Below are 25,754 nucleotides of genomic sequence, written 5' to 3' on the forward strand. Positions count from 1 at the left end.
GAAATCTGTTTGTTAATGTTTGTTTGTTTTTTAAATTAGTTTTATAGTTTTCCAAAGCCCATGATGATATCCTCAAGTATCTTTTTTTGACAATCAGTCCAAAGACATTTAGTTTATGGTCGTATATGACAAAGAGAGTGGCACAATTTTCACATTTGAGAAGCTTGAATCAGTGAATGTTTTGGCATTTTTGCGTGAAATGTGACTGAAACAAATGAAAATGATTAATATGTCCACTCACTTGTCAGGTATTGAGCTTATCATTTCATCCCGTGTTAATGGAAAGTGTGTAAATCTCTATAGTGAATGTTTTGGGCTTGTTGAATGTTAAAAGTCAGTTAGACTCGTAAAATATAAAGAAATAAAAAGGTCTTTTAAACAATATGTTAGGAGATTAATTAACAAAACATAATCTGGATCCTTAAAATGTAGAAAAACCCAAACAATAAATTTTTTAATGAACTTTTTTGGTGTTTATATACTTCCTTCATACAGTGTGTGGCTGGACTCCACCTGTGGTTCACAGCCATGCTCGGCCACCAGGGGGCGCTGCAGCAGGTCAGTTAAACTTTGTCCTGAAGTCACACTGAGGATCGAATCTGTAAAGGCACTTTAACTGAACACTGTGTAAAAATAAACATCATTAACAGCCTCCCCTCTCTCTCTCTCTCTCTCTCTCCACACACACACACACACACACACACACACTGAGTGGAAGCAGTATTTCCACATTCCGCTCGGAGGGGGACACACCCTCCTGTGTGTGTCAGGAGGAGGAGAGGACAGCTGATGGGATGCAGAGAGCAGACAGACGCTGCTGGGTGATGTTTGGATCCTCAGAGATCATCAGGGCTGCAGCAGACAAACCAATCACAGGTGAGACCACACATTTTATTCACTTCTGGACTCCAGCAGGTGTGCATGCATGCTTTGAGGTGTGTCATCAGTATGCTTTTGCATGTTTGTGAAAACTTTAATCAGTCGCTTTTAATCAGGGTCTTGCTGTTATGGTGTGTTTTGATCTGAAATGATCCTACCATGATGTGTCTTGTGCATGGGCTCATGGACCACCTTAGAAAAAGTACATAAACACCAAAAAAGTTCATGAAATTATCTAATCAATTGGATTTTTCCACATTTTAATGGTCCAGTCAGCTGTTAGATTGTGTTCTGTAAAGTTTATCTTCTGGCAAGCTGTTTAAAAGACCTCCCCACACTTGAAAAATCATGATTTTTTTTTACATTTTCTTTAGCTTTAAATGTTCTTAAGTATAAATATTACGAGAATCAGCCAGTCTTTGAATTCCCACAAAAGTCCCCTCTGTGTCCTCAGTGGTGCCGCAGCTGCTGCCTTGATTTAATGTGTAAATGTTCTGTGATGAAGAGTGGTATGAAAGGAGAATGGAGACCGTTATTTCAGAGGAAGCTCTACTGCCAGAGAGGATGTAGCAACTCACATTGTTAGCGAGTGAGATCATCCATGTTGTCCAGATTTAAAACCTCTGGCCGGGACGCTCACACCCAGAGAGGAGGCGATCCAAGAAAACCCTTCTGTTTGGATGAGAGGCCTCCACGCTCTCACTTCTGGCCCTGAGGCTGTGTGAAGGTCGGCCAGCGTCTCCTGCGTTGTGTGTAACTCAGAATCCAAAGATCAGCTCATCTGTCAATATTTAGAGTGAGTGCAGATCTCTGGGTCGACTCCAACCTTTAGACTGCAGCCGTTATCAGGCTGAGGTGGGAGTTTGTCTCTCCGGGCGTCGAGTTATCTTACTGCTGAGTGCATGGAATCAGAAGCACATACAAAAGTCTTACTTCATCCTAACTTTGCTCTCACAGAGGTGTGAATGTTTGGAGTAAAGAAGCATCCAAATCTAAGCAAATTATTCCCTACATGCAACCACACCAGCCCACCTAGTTTTCCTCTTGGAAGAGACAGATTTGAATATATCGTCTTTTGATAAGTATCAGATCAAAAGCCTTTTTCAGTGCTGTGCAGCATGCAAATAATGACAGAGTTAAAGGACATGAAATGCTGGATACTATAAAGACAGAGCAGGTCAGTTCACATGGTAAAACTGCAGATAAAAGTTTGAATTAAGAAATGCAGTCACAAGCTTTACCCACTTGTCTGTGTTGTTTCTAATCATCTATATTAATCTCCTTCGTAATTGATGGCAAGTAAGTTTCACCCATTAAGACCTTACTGCAAAAGAAAAATTGTCTTTCTTTCTCTGTCTTCCAGCAGATTGATGAATCGCCGCGTCACAATGAAGTAGACATTAACCAAACAGCATCACAGAACAGGTAAAGTCGCTTTAATCAATATCTTTACATTATTAATGGATGACGTGGATACTTGTATGTGAAAGAGATCACGGAGAATTATCACCAGACTCTGCAGCTCCTCTCAGCTCTACTGGTTTTCCCTTAGATCCACTCACAGAGAGAGTCTGCTCCACAAAATCCACCATGTTGCATCACCATGTTTCTACAGTAGCCAAGAAAGGACAAACTGAGGGCCTTTCCCTTTTTGCGTTGAAGTAGCAGCTTGGCGGCTTGAATGCTTCGGTTGGAGGACAAAGACACACACACACACACACACACACACACACTTCCTGCATTTGTTTTAGAGACTCGCTGTTCTGCTGATATTTCAAGTGAAGGCTAAAAATCCACTTTCCATGTTTTATTTTTTTGGCTGTTAAAGAGGAGCTCCTGTTCATGTTTTTTTACATAGAGGTCAGTTTTGGGGGGCTTGGAGTTTGAAAGACAAGGAGTGTCAAACAAAACAATCCTGTTGGTTGTGTTATGGGAAATGCAAAATCCAGCATTTTTGGAGCTTGACATCCTAGATCTATCATACAAAGTGGATAGTGGACTGCAAAATGACGCCCATTAATTTGAATGAACATAACTCTCTTTGTGCTTAAGCCAAAAAAGTTCTCTGCAAAATCTGCTCATAGACTTTATACTGGGACAACATGAACTTAGAAATAACTTGTCTAGTCCACCTCTTTGATCCGAACCACTGGTTGGATTGTCAAGACATTTTTAGCAGATATTCACGTCCCCCTCAGTATAAATTACTTTAACTTTGGTAATATTATCTAGCACCATCATCGGGTCAAAGTTTTAATTTGTCCAACGGTTTGGTTTATGACCAAATGGTCTGCAAAGCTAATGACATTACATCAACCTGAGCTGTAATAAATTACCACTGTGCCAAAGTACAGCCTCCCAGAGCAGCAGCGTGGCTGTAGACTCTTAAGTCTCGTAGCATTTTAAATGTAGCCAGGTACAAGAAATACAAAACAAAAACAAGAAGAAACGCAGGCACATTTTATCACAGTGGGATTTGGGCGTATCTTTTATTCTCATCCTCTTGTTGTTGGAGGCTATGAGTCATTTTTTTCCCGTTGAGTGTAGAATAAAGGTCCACAGTGCAGCCATAAAGATCTTCAGGAGATAGATATCACTTTAATACAAACCTTCAGCCACATCTCCACAACAGAGAAACACAACATTAATATTCAAACTTTACTTTTCTCCCAAAAGGCAAAATGAGCTAAAAGGCTCAAGTCAGGGAATTGGTAGAAGAACACAAGCCACAACTCCTCAGGTATTTCCATTTGCTGTTTTTATGGCTGCTTAAAGAGGTTATTTGCATTGTTGATTTGTCTGCTAATTCATTTTTCCATTAACCGATTAACTGTAGGTCTGGCTGACATATTTAAATGTCTCATTTAATCCAAAACAGCAGTCCCAAACCCCAAGATACTGAGTTTCTTCTCATAGATTATGAAGAAAGCCAGCAAACCTTCACATCTGAGAAAAGTGGAACCAATGGATTTTTGCTCAAAATGTTATTTGATCAGTTTACTGATTATCAAAGCAGTTGCCAGTCAGTTTTCTGTTGACTTGATTTCTCAGGCTGAAGTCATTTAACCAAAGCTCCTGTTGTTGTGACAAAGTGCCAGCAGGCGAGGTTTCTTTGTGGTCAAGAGGTTTAGACCATCACATCTACGCTCCAGCTGACGACGGTGGTCCTGCTCTTTGGTCCTGTTGTTGGGGCGTTACGACATTCCTGCCCTCTAACTGTGGAGCAGCTTTCAGCTCTATTGTGGCGGGTGAGGAAGCCCGATGTCACGACCAAACACACTCCCTCTCTTTCTGTCTCTTCCTGCGTCACGTGGAAGCCTTTTGGAGAAGACGGGCGTTGTTTATGTCGACCACACGCGCTTTTATGTTCAGGCAACGTCACCAAGTTTATAGGAGTTTTTAGGAAGTGACCAGCAATTAGTTTTTTTTTATGTCTCCTAGAGCAGGGTTTCCCAAAATGTTGTCACATCACAGCCTCCCAGCCAGACACACGGTAGGAAGGAAACCTGAGATTAAAACGGTCACGGGAGGGTAATTTCTACTCTGTGAAATTACAGTGAAATTAAACAGTTTCACATTATTTTAGGGATGTTGTCAGACCTCGTCATCGTATTTTATGCTCTGTGCTACTGTGCACACATGTTTTGCTGTTGTCTGCTTCTTTGTCTTGTATATTTGGTCCTTTTAATAGTTTTTTGGATAAATTTGGCACATTTTCATGTCCCTGATAAAGAAAACAAAGTGAAGCAAAATTCTTCCTACATCCATGCTACCATCTACAGTTCATGCACCCATCTGTATATGAAACACCTGCAATACTTATTATTTATTATTAGCCACTTTAACAATAATGTCCCTGATATTTTGCCTACATCTCCGTACTCATGTGTCCCACATGAATATATTCTTGTTATTGCACTACTGTTATTTTAAGTATTTTATACCAAGTGCAATCAGCATTTTACTGAAAAAAACAAAAAAAAATATCACAAATGTTACTGTGTTTGATACTTTGATGGTTTCCTGGGTTGCATCCGAAATCATTCACCTCCATCTAGGCCGCGCAGTGTAGAGGACTATATAGTGAGCTCATCCACAAAATGAATGAATACTTTCAGACACTCCTCGCTGTGACATTCATTATGTTAATGACGTCCATCTTCTTTCCACGCAATGCACGATGGTATATAATGCTTGACTTGTATGCATCAGTTGTGGGATACTATTCACAATGCATTGTGGGATACTTTGAATCCACTATATTGGGTATAATAATTCTAACTGTACATTCGAACAACATACATTCGACACAGCCTGAGTTTTTATGTTTTGGTGAGCTGCCGTCAATTTTTTCACTCTGGTGAACAATGAATCTTTCTTCTATCCTTTTCTAATACTTGTATTCAAAGATCTGTCTGTACATTTGAGAGTGAGCAGGTTGTTTTGGGGTTTTTGTGGATGGATCATAGACTCTGACTTCAGCTCAACCAAGTTCAAGTCAGACAACAGACATCAATACAAAAACACACACACCAGTGTTGGCAGTTTCATGCATCCTGCTTGTTGAACTAAGCTCCAGCTTTACCTTTGAGTAGTGTTTGTATAACTCCGCCTGCCAATTAACGGCACAGCCTTCACGTGAAAGTCACAGCAGCATCTGTTCCCTCTCCAACAGCCAAACACTGGACTCCTGATCCCTGGTGACCTGTGTCACCATGCCAACTCTCACAATCCTCACAGCAACCAGGAGTCCTCGGAGAAGTTGCTAGGTTTACAAGCCCATTTACATTTGTGTGAGCCTACATAAAGTACTGAGAGAGAGAGAGAGAGAGAGAGACCAGGAGGCAGGTAGGGCTTCCTGATTGAAAGAGGCAGGGGACACTATTCATGATGAAGTCACATTTTCTGTCGTGTGTTTTACTGTATTTTCTGTTTCAGAAATGGTTTGCCAGCGGAGCATCCTGCTGATTTTCACATTGCTGGTGAAGACGGGGCATGCTGATGGATGTGTGTGTCCAGCAGCCACCATTTTGTCCAAGTTTCCCTCTGAGGTTCCTACTGACGTCTGCTGCTTGAACTACTCTGGCTCTGCTTTCAGCCATGTGCACTGGTCTGTGTTTACCAATCAGACAAACATAGAGACGCTGGATCTCTCCTACTGTAATATCAGCTCTGTTGATATGAGCAGCAAAGAGGCCTCTACGCTGCAGAGGGTTCACTTAGGTCATAATAGACTAGCAGTGTTGCCAAAGGAGTTTCTGGCAGGCCAGCCCAGCCTGGCAGAGGTGGATCTGAGCGAGAATCTGATTCAGGAGCTTCCTGAGGGTTTTCTTCAAGACTCGGACAGCGTCCAGAAGCTGCATCTGCAGGGGAACCGGCTACGCTTCCTCCCAGGCTCTGTCATGCAGAAATCTAGTCTACAAAGGCTGGAGCTGGACGGGAACCCCTGGGACTGCTCCTGTTTGTTACTGGAGGGCCTGGAGGAAGGCAAGAAGGTTAACAGGACCACTAAGCTGCAGGAACTGGTGGGGAACTTGACCTGCACCTCTCCCAGGCACCTGGCGGGCAGGACTGTGTTGTCGGTGAGGCTTAGCGACGTGTGCCGCCCTGCCGGCCTCACCGCACTCTTTATCGCGCTCCCTCTTCTCATCCTCTCCGCCTTGGTGCTCTGCTGGTGCTGTGGGAGGAAGAGGAAGAAGAAAGAAGCACCCATGAGCACCTCAAAAAAGAGAGCGTCCAGCTGCAATGGCCAGAAGCATCGCAGGAAGCAGCAACCTGCAGCCGCTGAGCAGAATAAAGCTGGAAACTGCGCCAATGAGCCGATCCTGAAGAACCAGCTGCTGCTTCGCCCGACATCCACCCTCCTGGGCAGCACCAGGGACATCTATGAAGAGGTGGAGATTAAGCTGGGCTCCGTGGAGTCCCTTCCCAGAGACTCGTCACGCTGTTCCAGCTCCACAGAGGGCAGGCAGGGCTCCCAGGAGCCCGACGGGGCCAGCAGGACAGAGCTGGACACAGTCAGTGTGACAGAAGTGATGAAGGACTCGGCGGACAGGGAGAAGGCTTACCTGACCCAGTCCACTGAATACTACAGTCTGGTGCCGGGAATCGAACTGGAGGACTCGGACCACGGCGAATATGAGAACGTCAACCTCTCGTGACACCATCTAAAAGGAGTAGTTCAACATTTTGGGAAATACGCTTTTGTTTATTCGTGACAAGACTTAGATGAAAAGATTTCACAGGTTTGTTTGTTAAAAACCTTTATTTTAAACCTTTATGAGCTTCACGCTATGAGTGATGAGAGGTAGTTTTGGTTAATTTACACGACATTTCTGGAGTCCTAATCAATTAGAGTAGCTATAGTGAAACCATTTTTTTCATGTGTTTCTAAGTGTTGAGCTGGAGCCAGGGGTCAGTTAGTTTAAGGAAGCAGGGGGAAACAGCTAGCATGACTTTGTCCAAAGTTCAAAAATGTTCCTACTGACACCTGTAAAGGTCAATAAATGATGATGACATTGCTAACACTAGTATGTCACTGTCTGAGCTTCTTCCTGTTTTCTCATTAGCCTTTTCTTTACTTCCGCCTGCCATTTTGTTCTTTTCATCATTTCATGTGTTACAAAGTTATTATAAAGGCAGTGAAATTCTCTGAAGCTACAGTAGCTAGATTGATACATCTCATTATGCAAGCCACGCCCCCAGGAAGTGTCCCAGGTTTTGAAGTCTATTTGACATAGTGGCCAAACCATGTAATTACAAGAACGGCATCTAGCCATTTTTCACAGATTTACATTGTGAAACAGACATCTGTAACCATCTGTACTCATTTTTCGTGAGTCACAACCCCTGCAAAATGATCAGTTTCACCTTCAGAACTTGATCCATTCAGTCCGATAACATCTGGAAAGTCTAGGAGAGCCACACGATTAAATCATTTTAGGATAGGATCTGAGTACTTTTTCGCAGTTCTCGAAGTTGAACTGTTTTGGCTTCACGTGCCACTGAGTCCTGCCCCCAACGCTGTATCCAATTCTCTTTATACATCCATGTCAGAAAAAGACTTGAACTTTGGATAGGCTAGCTGTTTCTCCCTGCTTCCACTCTTTATGCTAAACTAGCCTTAGCTAATCACCCTCTGGCTCCAGCTTCACGTTGAATTCAAACGAGTTGAACCTATCTTCTCATCTATCTCTCTGTTAGAAAGTGTATTTCCCAAAATGTCAAATCATTCCTTTTAATGCACTAAAGAAGGATTGTTTATGTGTGTGTGTGTGTGTCTGTTAGAGAAAACAAGTTATCTATTGGCGCAGAGGCAGTGTGGTCCGACCACTGGAGTATCACAATGTAAGAGGAAGTGATTTAATCCGGAGCTTTTCCTGTGGGACCTGAGGAACGCGGTGACGGTTTTGAAAGGGAGGCCCCCCTTTTTTTTTCTCTCTGGAAAAAAAAGCAACTTTAAAGACCCAGAGGCACAAGGACATTTATCTTATTTAAAGTCACACTTCATATTGTTTTTACATCTATTACAAAGAACGGGACATATTTTTCATTTGAAGGCTTACTCGTTCTGGGTCAAGCAAGCTTTTGTATGCGCTTTCTTTTACCTCACCCAAGTGTAATTGTTAAATGCATTCCAGTTTGACTTATTGCATATAATTGGTCACTGCATACAGGATGTTCTGGATAAATCTCCTTCACCATTAGCTGCACATCCAGAAATGTAAGATGACTAATCCCACTGCAATGCTCACAGTTAATTCAGTGTGAAATGTGGAATGTAAAGCTTAGATGAGATGTCTAAATTTATATATGTCACTGTTAAGCAAGGATAAAAGGACAGATACTTGCTCATGCTCTATGTCGCGCATGGAAATGTGTGCATAAGTTGGAAAATGCAGGCGCGGACAAATTTAAATGCTGGTTAAAGATAAACATCTTTGTAGTGCCGGTTCAGTAAACTGAGATGCAGAGCAGTCAGTGCAGTGGTGTCACAATGTAATGACACTGGAGAAGGACGCATATACAAAACACTGAACACTGAACATCAGGGTCATCATAGAGGTGCAGGACGCAGACACTCAATTGTTATCGAAGATGTGGAAAACAGGCAGACGTCTCACTCTCACACTTGCTGGCTTTGAATGCTAATTGGGTGGTGTTGGGAGAGAGTGTGTGCAGCTAAGGGTGTGGACCTTCCTGGAATATAAAAAAAAACTGAGGTGTATTTTCCAGATGGGCTTTCCCATATTTTCCATCAAAGCTTTGTTTGTCGACATTGTTAGGTTTACTGCTGTCCAAATATCAAAAGCCTTAAGGTCAATAGACAAATGAGTGAATGTTGCATTTTGTAATTTTGTACAATTTCTGCACAGAAAGAAAAAGTTTAATTGTGAACAGGGCAGAAGCTCCTGGTCACTTTGGTGACACTGGTTTTTGTAGGCAAAATATTTTTTAACAACCTGTGGGTAGCTCTATTCTCTAATTACTGTTGCTACGTCTGTCACATATGCAGTTTACAGTGATAACAGTGGGGAAAGGTAACATCATTCTCTTCATTATTTGGCTGAAAACACTCTCTCAGGCTGACTTTTTAATGCTTCCAACAGACTATATTAAAATGAGATTTAAAAGGCGTCATGAATATGCAGCTGAGACGTTTGCACATGATATAATAATGCAAAAAAACAACAAGGCTGAAGCTACAAATGTCACGTGCGAAAACATGCATGCTCTTATTTTGAAACTGTATGTTTTCAGTGTAACTGTTACAAGAGAAGAGGCTTTTTTCACCTAACTAGTAACCCCACAAGCTAATCGAGGCTATTTAGATTTGATTTGACTTTGCCTTGGAAGTAAATCTTGATTAGCTTGCTACTGTGGGTGTTAAGCTATCATGCTAGCGACTGACACATATGTTGGATCAAATAAACATACTTGGCTCTTAAATGAAGGTTAAATACCCTTCAAACACTTTAGAAATCAAATATCGTTCTTGCTGTAGTCCATATAAATTACATTAAACTTTGACAGGCCTGCTGTGCTGTGCGTTGTTATGGTTGCTAATCTAAGGTTGGGCAATCACCGTTCACTGAGATCAATTAAAACCTTAAACAATGTGGGAGCTTTAAAGTCAATTTAGACTCAGTATATTTAAATTGAATTACTTTTAAGCCAGCAAATAAAACAAATAACTGGAGTTCATTCCTGGCAGTTAAGAAAAAGCTTTGAAACAGCATTTAGACTTTAATTTTGGCAAATAAATTTAGTAGAACGACTGTTACCTGGAAAAAATAAAATATGAAAAATCCCAAGAAGAAGTTTTTGGTTTGTGGTGTGGAGTGATGAAGCCCACAACCTCTCTAAAATCCTGGTGATTGTGTAAGTGGTTAAATGGTAAAAGAGCCACTAAATAAGTTATAGTAGCATTAATAATCCTTCCCTGTTGAATAAATTGGGTGAACTGGTATGATACTTAATAAAAGCACTGATTTTCATTATGCTAACACTGTCTGATGCACTACCTTTTTGATTGATTGTGTTTTTTGTATGCTAAACATTTGAGAATTGTTGAAAGAAAAATAAAATTTTTTCTAAGATTTCTGCCTCAGGATTGTGTGTGATGATGATGACCAACACCACAAACAACAGAGGAAAGAAAAGCCAAACTGTGTCATTAGCTTGCTGCATTTTTGTTTTTGAGAACGTGCTCCAGATCTTTTCATTCATGCTTCTCTCCGTGGCCCCTCGGCTCTTTCTGCCCCGACAATGACCCAGGCCAGCCCCGGCTACCTGAAATCCCACTTTTCTTTTGAGCTCTAATTTCACTCACCGTGGGAAGTTGTAATTATCGCATTGGGTTACCCAAACGATCAGCGCTGAGCTGCTCACTCTGTCCTGTTCTCAGAGGCCCGAGCCCAGACCAGTAGATCCAGTGGCCGAGGCCAGGAAATGACTGGGCTGAGGCATTTAATGGAGTGTGTATGGGTGCTAATCTGGGAGCGTGTTTCATTTAGATCAAGATCACAGACCAACTGGTGACTAGATTTACACAGGATGGAGACACGAACAAAAAAGTCCTTGTGAAATAGTTTTAAACATGTACTACTGTGCCATATTTCTAAAACATGATCTGAAATGAGCTCCATGGACAACTAAATCAAAACACGGCAGATAAACAAGAGAAAAAGTGGTCTGTATTTTATCTTTATTCAAACAGAAGAGTCCCATTGAGATTAAGAATCTCTTTTTTAAGGGAGATCAGGCCAAGGCAGTGAGGAGTATATCTAAAAACTCACAGTTACAAACAGAAAACACAAAATGAGACACTAGAGGTTTGAATCTGTGCTTTTATAGATAAGGAGCCTAACAAATGGACTCACTCACACAGTATGAAATATGTCAGATGTTCTCTTATTGTTTTCTGTCAATAAAGAGCCTTTGGGTGTCTTTGTTTATGAGATAAATACAGACAGTGAGGCCTCAGGGCTGAGGCCGAGAGCCCTGCTTTGCACCACAAGAGCACCATCCAGTGCCAGGAATGGAAACTTCGCTTTATAAGCCAAACATACACACGTTGTTGAGGGTACTTTATTGTGATTAATACATAAATGCAATGCAATAAGTTAAAAATGGAGACACTGTGAGGCTCATTAGTCTACTGCAGCTGAATGAGTGGCACAGATTCATGCAAAGAAAAGGGAAGTCGGCTGGTGAAGTCACTTGTCCGGGCTCTGATGGAGGATAGATGGGTGAGCAAACAGAGTCAGGGGATAAAACATGGCTGGTAAGGAGAGGCTGATTTACAAGGGGCCGCTGTAACGGTGTGAAAAACAAACAAGTGAGCGGAGCACAGCAGCCAATGACAAAGACTGAGAGATGGGTGGGATGGGCCCATCTGACGGCCTGTCTGCATCACACTGTGAAGATGTTTGGGCTGCTGTTATCACAGGCACTGATGGCCAGGACAGTAAATAATGCTGAGAGGCCTCTGCTGAGCAATTAAGCTGTGTGTGTTTTATGTGATTTTCTACAGCGGGGCATTAGATTCCCCTAGATAACAGGTCCAAAGTGCTGTGTGGCTTTTTTAAAAACATGTTCACATCAAAATATTGTGTTTTACCCCCTAAATATGGATTCAGCTAGGGTTGGTCTTCACCATGAGACAGCAACACATAGAGCTTGTAAAACAGACTGCAGACTTAGAATTAGATTATAATTAAATAATAATAATAATACCCCAGATAGGCAGATGAAAAAATAGCACTGAATATACAATAAAAAAACAATTATACAAATAGGTAGTAGTAGCAGAAGTAGTATAATTATTATCATAGAGTGTTTTTTGTTTCTATTCTTTTAATAAAACAAATATCTTAAATATTTTTCCACATGGTGACAGGCAATTTTTATTATTTTCTGACATTTTATAGACCAAATGACTTGTCCATTAATTTATGAAAACAATCTACAGGTTAATCATTAATGTAAATCCACACCCAACAGGGTTAAATTGATCATTCTGGACATTTACTGAGCCACATCAGCTCTGTGAGAACACACAAACTCACCAGTCAGACATCTCTCAACCCCAAAGACCAGAATAATAATCAATACTAAACCAACATAACGACAGCTGATCACCCAGAGGAAGCCTCTTACTTACTGTCGCCATTTGGAGGAGAAAACGCAGCATAGTTTATCTTTTTTCAAGAGGCTGGAGTTTCTGTGCACTGCAGGTGTGTATCTCTGTGGGCTTCAGGTTCCCAGGTAATAAATTCAAAGTGTTAATTTATGACGGTGCGACGGAGAGCTTTAAATTCAGACCCAGAGGAAGAGTTCTTCTTCTCAGGACATCAGGATTCAACACGGGAGCAGGTGATACGCCTGCCCTCACAGGTAAGACTCATCTTTAGATTTTTTTGAATGGGAGATGGTTGTCATAAAATTTATATATCATGATTAATGTAATATGTTTGCATTTCAACATTTATTTTTGATATATTACAGGATTTTTCCACTGTGGAAAAACAAAACAAACCCAGACATGACAGTTTCTTACACCCTTGAAGTGGCCAATGCAAGATTTGGAGGCTTCTCAAGGCTCCTGTTCAGGTGGAAGGGAAGCATCTACAGGCTGCTGTACAAAGACTTTCTGGTGTTTTGTGGGGTTTATCTGTTTTTCAGTGTGTTTTACAGGTAAATGACCCCACACGTGAGCCTGTCTACCCAATAGAAGCCTTTCTAAGCCCATGGAAGAGCCAATTATAAGGTTTTTAGACTCAGTGTGCAAAGGAGTTGCCTCTATGAATGTTTCAGCTCAAACCTATGAGCGCCCTAGCGGCAGTATTACTCATTCCTGCAACCAAAAACAAGGCAGCGCTTCTCCTTACTCTACTGAGCATGCTTATGAGGCTTCCTGCCTCTGACTTTATCCTAAAGTCACCAAAGGTCAGCGCTGACCAGTCAGACACTATCATTCATTCTACACAAGAGTCTCTGAAGCCCTTAGTCAGTTCACCGTTCACTGAAAGGTTCCTTTTTGGACCATTTTAGGAGCTACCTGCTGCACCTAGATCCAGGCGAACTGCTCACGTCAAATATTTAAAATCTCAGCGCAGCAGGCCGCATCATAGTCTTTCCAAAGTTGCCGACACCAATTATGTCGTGGAGTCGTGGAAGGGACAGAGACGTAGAGACTCGTTTTGTTTTTTAATTCTTCTCTTTGCTGCAGTATTGATCAGTGGAGGTTTTCTTATCTTCACAGGTTCCTGCTCACACCAAGGCAGCAGGATCTGTTTGAGCGTATCGCCCTTTACTGCGATCAGTTCACCAACACCAACTTCATCCCAGTTTTGTTTGTACTGGGTGAGTCAGACTGATTGAACTGACTTACAAAGCCAAATCTGATGGGAAGTCTCCATAATTCATATTCAGTGTTTGCTCTGTCCCAGGTTTCTATGTGACCCTGGCCTTCAATCGATGGTGGGGTCAGTACACCAGCTTCCCGCTGCCTGACAACCTGATGATGGTGGTGTCTGGGAACGTCCACGGGGCCGACGAGAGGGGTCGTCTGCTGCGACGGACGCTCATGAGATATGCCAACTTATCCTCTGTTCTTATTCTGCGCTCCATTAGCACAAGAGTGCACAAGCGTTTCCCAACTTTGGATCACATAGTGGAGGCTGGTAAGATCAACAGGAGACCAAAAAAGTAGATTTAGTATTAAAGAAGAACACTAGTGATCACTTTATTTTCTTTACTCAGTATACTGCAATAATTAGGGGTTAATCAGGGGTATTTTAAAGGTCCCATATTGTGTAAAATGCATTTTTTAAATTTCATTTCAACATAAATATGTGTCCCCAGTGTGTCTAGAGACCCTCAAACTCTGAGAAATGACCATCCTCACTCTTTTTTTCCTGCCTTCACTAAATGTGTGTAAAAACAAAAAACGTTGTGATGTCATAAGGGGATCTGTTGATCATGTGACCTCCTCCAGGCCTTCAAATACCTAGAATGGGCTTCAAAGCGAGGAGAATATGGGACCTTGTAGTAAATACTACTCTCTTGTATTGTTTCTTAAGTGAGTGATGAAGCCACTTGACAGTGATGTTTTGATTGTCTGTGGAGTGGAATATAAAGTTTCTTCACATTCGCACATCTGAACATTTTCATGAATCTCCTCTGGTCACAAGTATCTATCAGACCTGGTACCAAACTTTCTGATGTCCGCTCAGGATTTATGACGACACACGAGCTGAAAAAATTTGAGTCGCTCCACTCAGATTTCAACAAGTACTGGATGCCTTTGACTTGGTTCTCAAACCTGGCGTCCAGAGCGAGAGAGGAGGGGCGAGTGAGGGACGACATCGCTTTGAGGCTGCTGATGGACGTGAGTGTTTCTGCTCTAAAAATAACAAAACTTTACACTTATACTATACATACTACTGTATATTGTATATATACAATCTCACATACGTCAACACATTCTATATAACTAACTGTGTTTCTAAATATACAATATGTGTTTATAACTGCAGGAGATGAATAATTACAGAGCCAGATGCAGTCTCCTGTTCCACTATGACTGGATCAGCATCCCTCTGGTCTACACTCAGGTAGGATCAAAATCAATCTGATAGCTATTTATCTTTGTAATGTTTTGTTTTTTGTTTGAAAGACAACCACACTTTACCATTTTTTATACAGAATAACTTCACTACAAAACTGCCTTTTTTCTCTGTGCAGGTTGTTACTATCGCAGTTTATTCTTTTTTCGCCTTCTGTGTGATCGGACGACAATTTCTGGACCCTGAGAAGGGATACAAGGATCACAAACTGGACATGTATGTGCCTGTTTTCACCCTGCTGCAGTTCTTCTTCTACGCTGGCTGGCTCAAGGTAAGACGACATGTTCGTGTTTCACTCGCGGGAAACAGGTTTTATTCTGATTTTGCCATTAAAAAGGGTGATTTTATTTCCACTCTGCAGGTGGGGGAGCTGATCATCAATCCGTTCGGCGAGGACGATGATGACTTTGAAACCAACCAGCTGATTGACAGAAACATTCAGGTTGTCCCCTCAAGGCTTCTCTCCACTATGACAAGTGTAAAAACCTAAAATGAGTTAATATTGTACAGGATAACTCTGGTATTTTTAAACCTGGGCCCTATTTTTTTTTACATACTTTAAATCTGAAATGACTGGTTAGTTAGTTTGTGTGTTTGTGTTACACAAATATTGTGCTGGATCCACATTAAGCTATTAAGACACTACAGTCACATAGTAAGACAAACAAACCAGGCAATCAACAAGCAACTACCATGTAAAATTACTGTTTTTGTCAATGGAGTCTGGTGGCTTTCAACTCAGCCATATAACGGCTGTTTCTGGTTAAACAAAAAGGATCTTACCGGTCTGTAAGGATTCTTTCTGTAATGTTGTCAGACACTTCAAATGACAATCTCAGCCGGTCAGACAAAGGATTACACTACAGCCGTTGTAGCTTGTTCATCTACTGGAGCAATTCCAAAACTTTTTGTACATACCAGCCCTTTCAGACAAAGTAGGCTCATGTTTAAAAAAAAACAGAGTGATCCTTTAATTCTGTTCCTCTCCTGCAGGTGTCAATGCTGGCTGTGGATGATATGTACCAGAACTTGGCTCCAATTGTGAAGGACAAGCACTGGGCGCAGAGACACTTCTCCGTCCCTTACACTCTGTCGACAGCAGCGGAGACTCTCACACCGGCCTTCAAAGGCTCCACCTTTGACATGAGGTAAACTAGTTTTAACTTTCATGTTTCAGTTGTTTTTGTTCCTGCTGCGCAATCTAGCAAAATCACGACCACTGCCAGGACTTGAGCTTAAAATGGCAATGTCATATTTGCAGGATGAGTGCTGAGGATCTTGAGATTCACCAGCCTGCAAACACTCCTGGAAAGAAACAGTATCTACCTCTAAAGGGCTCTCTGGGCGACGGTCTCGACGGTCTTCTGCAGAGGGGCAAAGGCATTCTGCGAGGTATGAGCCTGCCTTCCCTGACTGATTTCTCTTCGCACCCAAATGAGGAAGATGATACTGATGAGGATGATGTCAACACCACCAACCACAGAGAACAACAAAAGGCATCGATTACAATAGAAGTGGAACACAACTAGAGTTTATTTAAATTATTGCGATGAAACTATTTTGAGTTTTTGAGCCAACTTTTATTGTATAACATGTTTTTTGATTTGACATGTCTAAATGAATTTGTGCAATAAAGCATAATTGTTCTTATATGTTTAAAAAAACAACTGATTATTCAGTGATTCATCTTAAGAATGTATGATCTTAATTAACAATTCATAGTGAGAGCACACACAATCAATCATTTTTTGTGTGTTAAAATTATTCTTATTCCCCGTTATGTCCAGTCATCTGAATCAGAAATTCATTGTTTTGATCACTCTAATTTTGGTTACTTTCAACTCAAAATTTGAAAAAGACACAGAGAGTGTAGGCGAGAACAAATAAGGATATATTGCACATAATATATTCATTTATAGTCACTGCCTCACATTACATGGAAACTATTGAAGAAATTAACTTTCCATAAAAATGCTCACAAAAATTAGAAAAAGTACTTCCAGAAGAAGTGTGTCCACTGTGGCCTGTGTAGGGGTAATTTCTGGTATTGATTTTGAGTCACTGGCTCACATAACATGGACGCTTTATATCCTTATTTGTCCTCTTCTACAGTCTCTGTGTCACACTGTGGCGGTGTTTTAAACATTTCTATCATGTACTGTCCCCGTCCCCTTCACCAGCCACACTGGACAAATAAAGGCCCCTCTTGTCACTATACTATATATCTTACATTCTTGGATTAAAATGACTGATGCATTAATCAAGCAGCACTTTATTGATGTTGCTGGCTGAGGTTGACCTATTTTTGGCTACTATGACATTTTTTATCTTCCAATAAATAGGCTGTCAAATAATTGTAGTGAAGTAAAAGATATTTTATGTCATTTTTAATGTTGAGGAACATTACTGAGGCAATGAGTAAATGTGGTCTACTTACAGTCTACCTCGGCATAATTCATAGTACACAGTCTATGAGGCTGATGCAGACTGCAGTGTGCACGACAGGTGTGCTTTTACTTTGAGACCACGTGGTCTGAGTGTAAACCAAAAAAAGCATAAAGTCGACAGATGGATCTGTAAATCCGATTACATCGAGTTTCTACTGGGTAAAAACACCCCTAATGCGCAGGTCAGTTGTGTACAAACCTGACAGATCATATTGTAATGCACCGTTTAAAACGGGTTGAGTTCAAGATTATTGAATGCAATGATGAGACTTTTATTTTGAAATACCAACGACGGAAGTTCGGTAGGGTCAAAACTGTCTTCTGCGCTTCCGCGTTGTGACAGAAATCCACACACCTATTGACGAGTTTCACACTTAAAATACGTGTCGGCACTGAGGGTACGTTAACACCTGTTGTTTTTTGAAACATTTATCTCATGAAACATGTTTATTCCCCATAGTTCCTGAGTGCCGCGTCTAGCTGCTCGGTTCTGTAGATGACAGTCGCAAGATACAGTGATCTGCCTAGCTAGCTGGCTAATGTTAGCTTCCTCACTCTTATGGGTTCCAGGGAGTCGATACTTTTCTCACTGTGTCATTGAACTTTGCTCTTTGATAAGCAGGTTTCTGGCCTTTTAGACTGTGTGCACACGGTGAGATAGAGCTGGAGTTCAAATTAAATCACGAGCTTTAGCTGCTATTCATTGAATCATCTGTTATTCAGGAATATTCTATTTTGTTGGGTTTGGTTTGGACAGGAGCATCCCCTGAAAACAAAGGCAGGGCAGCGGTGTAATGTCAGCTGATGCCTCCCTGCTGCTGAGCCGCTGACTGTCACCACCTCCACCTCCACCTCCACCTCCTCCACCATGTCTCTGGGTGACAGCCCTCACCTGCTGCTCGGGAGGATCCGCTTCCTGAACATGTGCATTGAGTGTTTCCGGAGGAGCGAGCCGCTGCCAGAGTCTCTGTGTTATGTCTCCAAAGAGGTGTGCTACAAGATCTGCAAGGACTCCTCTTCCTCCTCCTCAGCCTCCTCCGGAGCTTCTGCAGGAGGCTCCACAGTCGGAAAGACGCTCGTCTCCGTCTTTGAGAGTCCACACCAGACTCCACACATTAAGAAATTATGCAAGTACAACCTTGAACCAAAGAAAGGGACCTGTATCCGGACAACAGGGGAAGAATACTGCAACAGCCAGGGCCTGTGGGTCAAAATCAATAAGGTAAGCCTCAGTCCCTCTCCCACGTTAACAGTGATGCAGTTTCTCTAATTCTTCTGCCATAATAAGACCTGCCACATTTCATTCCTTTACTCTTTGTGCTGGTGTTAAATATGTAGTTAAGTTCATGATTTTCATCTTTGTAAGCACATCATCTTCACATCATGATGTCTGAGTGTTTGTGTTTTTAGCGACAGACAAGTGTTGGCAAAAGTATAATCAAAAAGTCGCAAACTTTTCTATGATTCTTTTGAATAATACAGTTCACGTTACAGTGTGAAGATCCAGCGTTAGACTTCAGTATTGACCAGCGTGGGTCGTTCTATGTCCAGTTTGCAGGCTCTTCATATCTGCATGGTTTCCACCAGGTGTCCTGGTTTAATTCCACACTCTAAAGATATGCAGGATAGGTCAGTTGGCGACCCTCGAAAAGATAATACTTATATAGATATATATAGAATATTTGGATGGATGGATGAAGTCTGAACACTTAAGATAAAAATGCAGAAGTAAGTAATGTGACAAATATACTGTAGGTCCAAATGCAACAGATTCACACTGCTGAAATACGTTTTTGTGTTGTTGTTTTTTTTACTTTTGGCACTAAATAAAGATGTCTTTTTACCTCACAGTCCACCTTAAAGCACATTTTCAGTGCCCCAGTGTAGAAAAATATACGGTTGCCTTTACATTAGTTCCACAATACAAACAGTGAAGTTATTGATTACGGTTAAGTCTGGTCATACTTATCTTAAAAGGATTTTTGAAATAATTGAGCCTGTGATTACTGGATGACCCACTGTCCATCTTTGTTTTATTACCTATTAGTTCTGATTTGATGATTGTAAATGTAGCGGGCTAAACACAAGTTGACATAATGATCCACGTCTGCGTCCAGGAGCAGCTTGAGGAGCACCGTCCGGGTCTGGAGTTGGAGGAAGGCTGGATCCTGGTGTGTAAACACACAGAAGGAGGCGACAGGCTGGTCCCGGTGGAGTCACCAGAGACCGTCAGCAGACAGCAGCAGCTCTTCGGCTACGACCACAAGCCCTGCAACAGGTGGGAGCAGGTGGTCAACGTGGAGAACGCTCTGTACATCGGCTCCAAACCCAAAATCGCGGAGTGTGATGACGCCGCCGTCCAGAAGCTACGGTGAGTTTAAGGTCAATACTTTTTTTTTTTGGGTTGTGTTGAGAAAGCAGCAGGTTGTCAAATTGTCCCCTCAAATCTTCAAGGTACGTTCCTCCCACCTGGACATACGAATGTGACGAGGACCTGGTGCACTACTTCTACGACCACATAGGGAAAGAGGATGAGAACCTGGGGAGCGTGAAGCAGTGTGTGACCAGCATTGATGTCTCTTCATGTTCGGCGAGTCTCACACACTCACATATTTGTGTTTTGTTTTGTTTTCCCCCTTTAAAACTAGTCTAGATAGACCTTAAAAAACAGGGATGTTCAAGTCTGTGTGCATTTTCTAGTCAAGATAAAGCTATTAGAATAAAACTATGAGTATTAAAAAGCAGTTTGTTTATTGTCTGGTTTTTCACCCTGTATGATATTGAAGATTTGATAGAAATAATAACATAATAATAACAATTGTTATATCATTGAGTGGTATGACGCAGCAAAAACATGTAATTACACATGTGTACATGTGTCAGTGAGCGGTTTGCCTTGGTATTTGCTGATAGGAGGATCCCAGTGGAGGGGCGAGCTGTCTGACAGACGGCGACACTGAAACTTACTGGGAGAGCGACGGCATGCAGGGACAGCACTGGATCCGCCTGCACATGAAGAGGGGCACCGTAGTGAAGTAAGGAGCAGCTGAGCAACAAAGTGAATGAAAAAACACAAGAGATTAATATCAAATTTAGTGTAAATGTATTGTATTTAATATTTCACTTAGTAATTCCTTGATTCCAGCAACATATTTCAACTCCTGCTTAGGATGTTTCTGTTATATTATTCTATGTTGTGTGTCTATGTTAGACACACACTTTTGACCAAAGTGGAAGCAGGAACTGATGCTAAGTAAACTATGTACATAAGGAAATACATTCAAATAATACACTAAAGACGACTGGAGCCAAAACTCATGATATAAAATTTTGAGGTTTCTCATATGAACTTTTATCTTGTTGAAAACATTTTGACGTGTCTTTATTGTGTATGATGTGTTTGTCTTTGCTCTGTAGCAAGCTGATACTGACGGTGGACTCTACAGATGACAACTACATGCCCAAGCGAGTCACAGTGTTTGGAGGAGAGGGAGACAACCTAAAGAAGCTGAGTGACGTCACCATAGATGAGTGAGTCTTTTCAAAGCAATTTTGTCAACATATTTCATCATGAACTCTTTGGGTGTCATGGATATGCTTCAGATTACAATATATGAGCTGTAGAAGGGACTAAACCACTAGTTTTGGATTAAAGCTTTAGTCAGACAAAGTTTTTTTGTCAGTGTTCAATATTGAAAGCGGATTTTTAAGTCAAGATGACCCACATATTGTGAGCAGTTAGAGAAATCATATGATGATACTACATTTGACATTATTTAGTGCATTAAACAAATTAGGAAAATATAATAGAAGGGAAATATGACAATAAGTTTCAGGAGAGACGATCTCTATTATTACAGTAGAGTATATCTTTAACAGAAGGTTGATAACTAACTGATATATTGTTCTTGTGGTTTATCTAAATCTATTTTCTCTTGATAAAAGCGGAGAAATAAAAGTGTAGTAGTGTGTTATTATAATGCATATCAGCCTGCTGCACCGAGCCATTTCATCAGTTACAGTTACTTTAAACTCTCTCTGCTCTCTTTTGCCTCTAGCAACCTGATCGGAGAAGTGTGTGTGCTGGAGGATATGACATCTCACCTGCCTGTGATTGAGGTTCGGATTGAGGAATGTAGAGGTAAGGCTTTTAAGTGTGTTTCTTTGTTTACATAACAAGATATTTCCTGTGATTTCAATCACTTCTGTAGATTTTTGGGGGATTCTTTGGCTGCACAAGCTTCTATAGTGATATCCTTAAAGTAATTTTTCTTCTGTCCTTTGACTTCACAGATGAGGGGATAGATGTCCGGATCCGAGGCTTGAAGATCAAGTCGTCGTGTGAGAGAGATCTGGGTCTGAACGCTGATGTTTTCCAGTCCTCTAACCTGGTGCGCTACCCCCGCCTGCAGGGCAACACGCCTGACGTCCTGTACCGCAGAGCACTGGTCATCCAGAGGTAGGTCAACGTTCATCCTAGTGCCAGAGTTAAGTAATTAGCACCTAGCTGGGATGTTTTTGTGAAGATCAAAAAAATGTGTTCATTCATTCTCAGTCTCTTTTTTTTTCTGTCTCGCTCTCTGCAGGTTCATCTGTCTCCTGGACAGTGTGCTCCCACACTTGGTACCAGCCTGGGACTACAGTTTGGGTACTTTCAGCCAGATCAAAGTGAGTCAGTGAAGCCTTTAAAATAAACAATACCGATACTGAATAAGTATGCAAAAAGCAGTGATATACAAAAAGGTACAGCCCTGAGTGGCTTTTTAATGGAGGGCTTATGGACCAAAAAAAAAAGGCTTAATAGAACATCATTGACTTTTCAAAACCTTCAGTCGAGGTAGAATTTATTGTCATTTATTGTCACCCAGAGTGTTTTTAATTACCCGTGGGTTCTTTGGTGCCCTCTAGAGCATAAAGCAGTTCCTGCTGCTGTCCAAACGCCGCTCAGCCCTCATCACACAGTGCCTGAAGGACTCTGAGACCAGCAAGCCAAACTTCATGCCCCGACTCTACATCAACAGACGTCTGGCCATGGAGCACAGAGACAACCCCTCTCTGGACACCAGCTGTAAGAACGCTGTCTTCAATCAGGTAGGAAAACACGTCCTGAGTGGTGACATCACTGCAGAGTTGTCATGTTGTCCATATTCATGCACAGTCAATGCCATTGCCTTATGATTTGTATAATTCTGCTTGCAGGTGTATGAAGGTCTCAAGCCATCTGATAAATTTGAGAAGACTTTGGATTACAGGTGTGCATTTTCATGGCTTACAGCTGGCTCATGTATCATGTATTTGTTGTCTGAGTCTGAGTGAAACCTGAACCTTCCATCTTTGTTCCTGGTTTGTCAGATGGCCTGCTCGGTATGACCAGTGGTGGGAATGTAAGTTCATCGCAGAGGGAATCATCGATCAGGGAGGTGGATTTCGGGACAGCCTGGCCGACATGTCTGAGGAGCTTTGTCCCAGCTCAGCTGAGTGTCCCATGCCTCTGCCGTTCTTCAGCCGTACGTCCAACCAGGTAACCACTCATCCCTGCTGCCTGCACTCAGTCGAGATTTGACTCTGTGTTCTCATTGGCTGGAGGTTTTTCTTGACCTGTCTTTTGCTGGTCTCTCAGGGCGCCTTAGAGGCCAGAGATTACTACGTCCCCAACCCGTCCTGCAAAGAGTTCCACAAATATGAGTGGATCGGTCAGCTCATGGGAGCTGCTCTCAGAGGAAAAGACTTCTTGGTGAGTGATGCCCACTGTCCACCTGCTGTGGGTCATTGAGATCACTATGAAATAAGAAAGGGAGGATGTAGAGACTTGATTTTCTGGCTCCTCCTGTGTCCAATCCTACAGGTCTTGGCTCTGCCCGGGCTGGTGTGGAAGCAGCTGACTGGGGAGGCTGTCGGCTGGAGTAAAGATTTCCCTGCTGTAGACTCTGTGCTGGTGAGGACATTCAAATTATCGCAGCTCCTTCACGTCATGTCATGTTCATTTTAGCCATCAGATTGAAGAGGAGGCTCATGTACACAACTTTGAAACCCAAACTTTTGAATTCAGTCATTATCAGTATTTTTACTGAATAGTTTTTTATATTATGTGCATTTCTACTGACATTGTAAAAGGTGGCGTAGTTTCAAATTTACTTTTATGATCAATGATCAATGTATCACACTAATGGCCTGTGGAGAATAATCTCCAGCTGTTTGGTGTGACCACTGATCCTTCTTTTCGCAGTCACTGTCTCAAGTTAGATTTGGATTTGTGTTTCAGGTGAACCTGCTGGAAGCCATGGAGAACACGGACCGGGAGACGTTTGAGTTCAGGTTTGGTGAGGAGCTGGTGTACACCACCCTGCTGAGCGATGGCCAGATGGTGGAGCTCATCCCTGGCGGCAGTAACGTGGCCGTTCGTTACGAGGACCGCAGCGAGTTCATCCGCCTGGTGCAGAAGTCTCGGCTGGAGGAGAGCAGGCAGCAGGTGGGACTACTACGCCTTTACATTTTTCCCTCCTCCTCATTGCTACTTCAAGCGTGGCTCGAATTTGTCTGGTTGCAAGTGCTTTTATTCTGAAGTATAAACTCTTCCAGTAGTTATGGTGCATATAGAGTTGCTCGATCACTGAAATGTGCATGTGCCTGATTATTTGTGTGTATCACAGATTGCAGCGATGCAGGCAGGGCTGCTGAAGGTGGTTCCTCAGGCGGTGCTGGACCTGCTCACCTGGCAGGAAGTGGAAAAGAAAGTGTGTGGAGACCCGGAGATCACTGTGGAAGCCCTGAAACGACTCAGTGAGTGTTTACCTCGGCCTCTTTGACAATAAACACACATTTTCTGTGTTAATAGAGGAGGTGACACAATATGTTGGTCAGTCTCTTTGTCAGTCAGTCAGTTGGTCCATCAATCTGGTTCAGACTGAAATAACTCAACAACTATTGGATGAGTTGTTCAGACATTTATGGCAACCAGATGATGCAAATACTACAAAGCAGTACTTTGGGTTCTGGCAAAACACCTGCAGCACTAAGGACATTACCATCAGCCTCACATGTACTTTGTGTTTAGTGCTAATTAGCAAATGTTGGAATGCTAACATGCTAAAGTAAGATGGTAAACATGGTAAATGTTATACCTGCTAAACATCAGCATGTTAGCTGATGTCTTTTGATGTCATTGTCTTTGGAGAAGGTTGTAATGCATTAATGTTGTTTCTATCTCCCGACTAGCACGCTACGAGGATCTGGAACAAAGTGACGTTAGAGTGCAATACTTGTGGGAAGCGCTGACGAACTTCACCAATGGTCAGTTCACTCTTCACAGAGCATGCCCACTGCAGCGAATGTCTTTTACAACGTGTCATATTATCTACGTAGCTTGATGTATTTGTTGTGCTGAAAATCTACAGATGACGGCTATAAACCCACATTACATCAGTGACTGACAAGGGTTTTGAATTTTGTTTTCAGAGGATCGGAGCAGGTTTCTGAGGTTTGTAACTGGTAGAAGTCGTCTTCCTGCGCCTATCTACGTGTTTCCTGACAAACAAGGGTGAGTCCAAGTACATCTAAAAAAAAAAAAAAAAAAAAAAGATTACAGAGAAATTACTGGTTGCTAATGATAATAATAATAATAATGTCATTTTGAACATTTTCTATTTCCTGATTTAGCTCAGAAACGACCGATGCACTTCCACAGTCCTCCACATGTTCCAGCACTCTTTATTTACCCAACTATCCGAGGTACACTCACGTTCTCTGTTTGCATATCTTTGCATTTATATGATGCTATAGTAAGACACTACCAGCTGCTTTTATCTTTAAGTTTTCATAATCCTACATTACATTCATGTAGCTCTCTGAGCTCTTACGAAGCAGATGACTTTTCGTTGACGATGACGTTAAATTTATCGGCTCACATCTTTTCCTCTCCTCTTGTTCCTTCTGTCCTGCAGTGCAAAGGTTTGTGAGGAGAAGCTGCGTTACGCTGCATATAACTGTGTGGCCATTGACATGGACATGAGCCCCTGGGAAGAGTGATCTCTCTCTCTCTCTCTCTATCTCTCTCTCCTGCTTCACTGAACAAACTGCTGCACACTTTACTTTAAAATCGCTGTTAAATGGAAAGATCTTGCCAAGTTTATCACCATATCTACACAACTGCCAATTAATCCTAGTTGTATATAATAAAGAACTATATGGAAACATGAAAATGACTTTGTTTTATTAACATGTTTTTTGAATTAAACATTAAGTGAATTCATGTGTTGAAATGTCCGTGATTGTCAATGTCAGATGTTTGACTTTTGGT

At 41.8% G+C, this 25,754-nt stretch overlaps 3 protein-coding genes across 3 annotated transcripts; all 3 read left to right on the top strand.

Moving 5' to 3' along the window:
* Positions 1–859: 859 nt before the first annotated feature.
* LOC139214653 (leucine-rich repeat, immunoglobulin-like domain and transmembrane domain-containing protein 3) lies at positions 860–7,489 on the top strand. Its single transcript, XM_070845554.1, has 4 exons — positions 860–876; positions 2,243–2,304; positions 5,555–5,727; positions 5,818–7,489. Exon 4 carries the CDS (start codon positions 5,820–5,822, stop codon positions 7,038–7,040), a length of 1,221 nt encoding a protein of 406 aa, XP_070701655.1. The 5' UTR covers positions 860–876; positions 2,243–2,304; positions 5,555–5,727; positions 5,818–5,819; the 3' UTR covers positions 7,041–7,489.
* A 5,225-nt stretch (positions 7,490–12,714) lies between these two features.
* On the top strand, positions 12,715–16,686 carry best4 (bestrophin 4). The gene is made up of 10 exons (XM_070845032.1): positions 12,715–12,777; positions 12,889–13,077; positions 13,646–13,746; positions 13,833–14,066; positions 14,619–14,773; positions 14,922–14,999; positions 15,130–15,282; positions 15,373–15,453; positions 16,005–16,159; positions 16,273–16,686. The coding sequence occupies exons 2-10, from the start codon at positions 12,926–12,928 to the stop codon at positions 16,538–16,540; spliced, it is 1,377 nt and encodes a 458-aa protein (XP_070701133.1). The 5' UTR covers positions 12,715–12,777; positions 12,889–12,925; the 3' UTR covers positions 16,541–16,686.
* Positions 16,687–17,782: 1,096 nt separating this feature from the next.
* hectd3 (HECT domain containing 3) lies at positions 17,783–25,656 on the top strand. The gene is made up of 20 exons (XM_070845033.1): positions 17,783–17,856; positions 18,216–18,680; positions 19,576–19,829; positions 19,913–20,048; positions 20,372–20,493; positions 20,876–20,989; positions 21,517–21,599; positions 21,752–21,917; positions 22,045–22,126; positions 22,367–22,549; positions 22,658–22,710; positions 22,811–22,979; positions 23,079–23,192; positions 23,304–23,393; positions 23,721–23,927; positions 24,109–24,238; positions 24,674–24,748; positions 24,914–24,995; positions 25,115–25,186; positions 25,399–25,656. Exons 2-20 carry the CDS (start codon positions 18,327–18,329, stop codon positions 25,481–25,483), a joined length of 2,571 nt encoding a protein of 856 aa, XP_070701134.1. The 5' UTR covers positions 17,783–17,856; positions 18,216–18,326; the 3' UTR covers positions 25,484–25,656.
* Positions 25,657–25,754: the final 98 nt, after the last annotated feature.

This window comes from Pempheris klunzingeri, chromosome 15 (genome assembly GCF_042242105.1).
Source record: "Pempheris klunzingeri isolate RE-2024b chromosome 15, fPemKlu1.hap1, whole genome shotgun sequence".
In the NCBI taxonomy this organism is placed as follows: domain Eukaryota; kingdom Metazoa; phylum Chordata; class Actinopteri; order Acropomatiformes; family Pempheridae; genus Pempheris; species Pempheris klunzingeri.